Genomic DNA, 5,964 nt, shown 5'->3' with positions numbered 1-5,964 from the left:
CTCTGCTCCTCTCTCCTCTCTCTCTCTGTCCCTCTTCTATCATCTAATGCGACCCTCTCCTCTCTCTCTTCTCACACAGAACCTCGTGTCGACGGCCGTGCATAGAACCACCTGGACTTCCTTCAGAACATGCCGGAGATCGCGATTGTCCTTCAAGTCGTTCGAGGAAGTGACGAGTGACACGGGATACAAGAGTCTGACCGACATCCCGCGTGCCATACGCAAGCTGTCCATGAACTACCTGAGTAAAACAGAGGTGAGTGTCGTCTAGACAGTAGCTGTTATACCGGGAACTACCTGAGTACAGAGGTGAGTGCTCAGGTCTAGACAGTAGCTGCTTCATACAATGAACTTACCTGAGGTACGACACCGCTGAGTGTCAGATCTAGACAGTAGGCTGTTTATACATGAACTACCTGTGTAAACCGAGGCTGATGTCAGATCTAGACAAGTACGCGTTTATACATGAACACCTGTGTAACGAGCGTGAAGTGTCAGATCTAGACAGTTAGCTGTCATACAGAACTACCTGAGTTACGACGTGAGCTGCTTCAGATCTAGACAGTAGCCTGTCTTATAACATGAACTACACTGTGGTAACCAGGGCAGTGTCAGATCTATACGTAGTGTTTATACATGACTACCTAGAGAGTAACGCAGGGGAGGTACAGATCTAGACAGTAGCTGTTCGTACAGAACTACCTGAGTTACGACCGTGATGTCAGATACTAGACAGTAGCGCTTAAACCAGAACACCGTTAACCGAGGTGAGGTCAATTCTAAGACAGTAGCTGTTTATACATGAGACTACCTGAGGAACGAGGTGAGTGTCAGATCTAGACAGAGCGTGTTATACATGTACTACTGAGCAACGACAGTGAGTGTCAGGTGGCCTAGACAGTAGCGCTTCATACTATGAACTACCTGAGTTACGACTTGAGTGTCAGATCTAGACAGTAGCGTTCGTACATGAACTACCTGAGATAACGCCTCGGTGAGTGTCAGCATCTAGACAGTAAGCTGTTTTTCCCATACATCACATGAACTACCTGAGTACAGAGGTGAGTGTCAGGTCTAGACAGTAGCTGTTCATACATGAACTACCTGAGTACAGAGGTGAGTGTCAGGTCTAGACAGTAGCTGTTCATACATGAACTACCTGAGTACAGAGGTGAGTGTCAGGTCTAGACAGTAGCTGTTTATACATGAACTACCTGAGCAAAGACGTGAGTGTCAGATCTAGACAGTAGCTGTTCATACATGAACTACCTGAGTAACGAGGTGAGTGTCAGATCTAGACAGTAGCTGTTCATACATGAACTACCTGAGTAACGAGGTGAGTGTCAGATCTAGACAGACCAAAAAAAAACAACCCTGTAAACCTAGGTAAGCTGACGTTGTTAGTTTGGTCAAACGAGAGTCGAGAGGGCCACTCTGCTTTCGTTCATGAACTCTTACAGTGCAGTGGCTGGGGAAGGGGAGTGGGTGAAGATCAATACCTTTACATGGTACTGTGCTGGTGGAAAGGAGGAGAAATGGCGAAACCTTCTTTACATAACGCTGGCAGGGGGAAGGGGAGAGGGTGAGGATTGAAACCTCTACAGCGTGATGGCAAAAGGGAAGAGGGGGTACGGTGGGATGAAGTTCGAAACCTGTGTCCATGCCTCACGCAAAAGGTTGAAAGCTTGTTTCGTCGCTCAATGACGTCACAGTTTTTTTTTTAAATAGGGTTAGGGTTAGGATTAGGGTTAGTGTTAGGGTTAGAATTAGGGTTTGTGTTAGGGTCACAATGCACCTTAAAACAGGAGTTTGAGTCCGTACAGACATGACGACACTGTAACGTCATTGAGCGACGAAACAAGCTTTCAACCTCTTGCGCATGCCTCACAGTCTTCTTCCTTGTTTCATCTCTCGCTCGCGCGTACATCGCATCGCGACCCGCTCTCAGTCGTGGGAGAACAAGTCGACGTGGGACATCTGTCAGTGCCTGCGCACGTGCGAGAGCTCGCAGATGGCTGCGCGGCTGATGCACATAGTGCTCGTGCGCGAGGGACCCGGCTTCTACCTCGACGACGGCACGATCGTCGACAAGATCGAGCGGCTAGCGAAGACGGCCGCCAACAGCAAGAACTGGTACGCGATCAGCGCACGCGCGCGCGCACGTGCGTGTGCGAGCGCGGTTCTTTGTTGCTCTGCTGGGGTTGTTACGGAAAATATGCATAATTAGTGATATGTGATGCACTCGTGTATATATATATATATACATTATACCTGGCCGGGTCATACCAAAGATTTGAAAAGTGGTACACACTGCTTCTCTGCTTAGCACTCAGCAAAAAGAGATAGAGTGTGGAAACATATACGTTAGCAGGAGTTGCGACCGCTAATGTTCTCCTAGCAATCGAAAAAGTTATGATGAGTAACTCACTCACCACGATTTCGGACGCGTCCGACAAATTATTATATATTATTATTTCCCCCACTCCTCCGCCTCTCCTTCCCCCTCCCCTCCCCCTCCCCTCCCCCTCTCCTCCCCTCCTCGCCCCACTCCTACCATCCTCCCCTCCCCTCCTCCTCCCCCCCCACATGCCCATCCTCTCCTCCCGCACTCCTACCTCCTCCCCTCCCCTCCTCCCTCCCTCCCCACACCCATCTCTCCTCCCACAATGCCCTATCCTCTCCTCCCCACTCCTACCTCTCCCCCTCTCTGACTCGCCTTTCCGCCCTCCCCCAGTCCCGCTCCCTCCTCTCCTAGGCCCCCTCCCCTCCCTCCTCTCTTCCGTCACCCCTCCACCCGATCCCGGAATCTTCAGTATTCCGTCGAACACCTGCGGGGTTGTTGCTGATGAGTTTTCGATCTAACGGACGAGTTCTGCTGCAGTTAACCGCCTGGCAATGTCGTGCGGCTGGCAGAGCCGGTACATACACATCAGACTTCAATATTCCGCCGGTGGAATTGGCTTCGAGATGGACGCCACTCCTCGTTGGCTCCGACACGCAACGTCACCTGTTATTGTTATTATTATTATTATTTATTCATTATTTTATTATTTTTTTAATATTTTTATTATTATTATTATACTTATTTTTATTATTTTTTAATATTTTTTATTATTATTATTGATTATTTTTTATTTTTATTATATTTATTATTATTGATGGGATGAGGGAGAGGGTTGAGCTTCGAAATGACGCCCTTCCTCAGGTGTCCGAACACCCGAACGTCACCTGTTATTAATTAATTATTATTATTATTATTTTTTTTTTTTTTGTATTATTATTATATTATTATTATTTTTATTTTTATTATTATTATTATATTGTGGGTGCATGGCGAGAGGGTTAGGCCTTCGAAATGACGCCCTCTCGTGTCCGAAACACACTGGATTGGTCACCTTAACGAGTGGGTGGGGGAGTTATATGCTCTAGGGTCTATGTCCCCGTGACCGCTGATTTTGACCGCTGACTCGTTTAGGCTATTCTGACTAACCCTAACCCTAACCTGTATATATATATATATATATATATATAATATATATATTTAAGTCAGAATAGCTAGACGAGCCAGGTCAACAGAGGTCAGGTGAACATAGACTAATCTGGCTTACTATAATCGAGTCAGGGCGATTGTGTGGATATTATTTAACCCTGATTGTCACCCAAGAACGCCGTGAATTACGGCTGCGATTATTTATAGCTGGATTGGGCTGTTTAGTCGTGCTAGGGCGTAGGGTTGAGTTTATGATAGGGCTAGGAAAGGCGTTTAGGGTTAGTGGTGAGGGTAAGGGTAGGTTTAGAATGGGTTAGGTTGAAGAGGTAAAGAATGGGAGATAAGGTAGGGATAGGGTATAAGGGTTAAAGGGAGGGATTAGATGATGAGGAGAATAGGAGTGTAGCAACTAGGTGCGCATCAATAAAGACCATCAGTTGATGTACGGCCTCAGCTTGCTAACAGCAAAACAACGTTACACCACCCTTCACGAATAATATCTGCGTACAAATTAGCACATTGTACATCAGTGTACAAACTTAGCGCCCCCTTCCCTCGTGCCGCATCTTAGCGCCAATCGCGTTCTTAGCGACTGCGTTGACATACCGTGCCTCAGTCAGCACGCTAAACAACCTAAATCAGCTTCCACGCAATAATCTCGCACAAGCAAGCAAGCGCTATAATATAACAAGGAGCAGCGCCGCCATATCTGGCCCAAATTTGGTTCGGCCAGAGTACCCCTAGAACAGATTAGTGTTCTATGTCTCTGGGTTCCGGTCTGCACAGACCGTTTCCATTCTAATTATCGTCCATAGATGGCGCTTCTGAGGCAAAAAGCCACAACAGCCAATTGGGTGTCACTTCCCCGGCGTAGATTGGAGGGGGCGCTACGTGGCCAGCACTAGCACCTAAACCTAACCCAAACCAAACCCTAACCTGACCTACCCTAATCCTTACACAGAGTGCAGCCCACATCACGTGAACCCTCCAATCTACGCAAGCCGTGGGAAAGGAAAGTGCCATCCCCAGCAGGCAATCCAGCTTCCTCTCTTGTTATATTTAGGCATCTTCTCACACCCAGCAGCCTCGCCTTCCCGTCGCCCGCCACCATGCGGACAACATCGAGCGGCGCGTCGCTCTACGCACACTCGCATTGCACTCTGACTAGAACAGATGTTGTGCCGGCAACGAGGCTGTCGACTATCTTGCCAGGATGCGTAGCAGAACCGACCTTCCCTGAGGCACAACACAACGATCGTCACGCACACCGACGACCGACTGCCTCTATCATCAGCACATTCCGGAATCATGCCATCTGCCGAATACCATACGACACACTTCACAAGCGCACAGCACAGCTTACAGCACACACACACCCGACGGCTGACTGCTTATATGCATTTCCGGAATCATGCCATCATGCCACTGCCAACGTGCCACACTCACAGCGCACCTCACCTATACCACACCACACACCGACGCTGACTTCCTTATTCATAGCAACATATCCGGAATCAATCGCCATCATGCACGACTAGCCATACGCACACCGCACACACCGCTTGCACACACCACACAGCCGACGCGATCCTCTATCATAAGCCATTCGGGATCATTGCCATCATTGCACGACGACTGCCATACACACCACACTCATATCCTCAGCGCACACGCATGCTTCACACACCACACACACAGCACACACACACACACACACACACACGCACACACACACACACACACACACACACAGCCATCACACACAACACACACACACACACACACCGATGCTAACCCCAAGCAACACATAATATTAATACATATTAACTTATGCAATATTTTCTTTGTCAATATCATGCTTAGATAACAACCCCCAGCAGGCGAGCGTGGAACTTGCAAGCGGCATCTCACACAGCAGTCTAAACATGATATTATATATATATATATATATTAATAATATATATAATATCCAATATATAATATATATAAAATTTGTCGACGTCGTCCAAATCGTGGTGATGTGAGTTACTCATTTCATAACTTTTTCGTTGCTAGGAGAACAATTAGACGGTCGCAACTCACTGCTAAACGGTATATGTTTCCACACTCTATTCTTTTTGCTGAGATGCTAAGCAGAGAAGCAGTGTTACCACTTTTCAAATCTTTGAGTATGACCCGGCAGGTATAATGTATATATATATATACACGAGGCACAACATATCACGTAATTATGCAATATTTCCGTAACAACCCCAGCAGAGCAACAAGAACCCGCGCTCGCACACCGCACTGCGCGCGCGGCAGTGCTGCTTGATCACGTACCAGTTCTTTGCTGTGGCGGCCGTCTTCGCTAGCCGCTCGATCTTGTCGACGATCGTGCCGGTCGTGAGTAACAGCCGGTCGCCTCGCGCCCGAGCACTATGTGCATCAGCGAGCGCAGCATCTGGCGAGCTCTCGCACGTGCGCAGCACTGA

At 47.9% G+C, this 5,964-nt stretch overlaps 1 protein-coding gene across 1 annotated transcript in view; it reads left to right on the top strand.

The window, feature by feature from the left end:
- LOC106813103 (phosphorylase b kinase regulatory subunit beta-like) overlaps positions 1-5,964 on the top strand; it is a 31,608-nt gene that overhangs the window by 17,861 nt on the left and 7,783 nt on the right. Inside the window, exons 15-16 of the mRNA XM_014817158.1 lie at positions 80-256; positions 1,949-2,133. Of these exons, the coding sequence (XP_014672644.1) occupies positions 80-256; positions 1,949-2,133 (362 nt within the window). The remainder of the gene's footprint in view (positions 1-79; positions 257-1,948; positions 2,134-5,964) is intronic.

The sequence above is a fragment of the Priapulus caudatus genome, unplaced genomic scaffold (genome assembly GCF_000485595.1).
Source record: "Priapulus caudatus unplaced genomic scaffold, Priapulus_caudatus-5.0.1 Scaffold726, whole genome shotgun sequence".
Taxonomy (NCBI): domain Eukaryota; kingdom Metazoa; phylum Priapulida; class Priapulimorpha; order Priapulimorphida; family Priapulidae; genus Priapulus; species Priapulus caudatus.
This window is presented reverse-complemented; position numbering and strand designations above follow the sequence as displayed.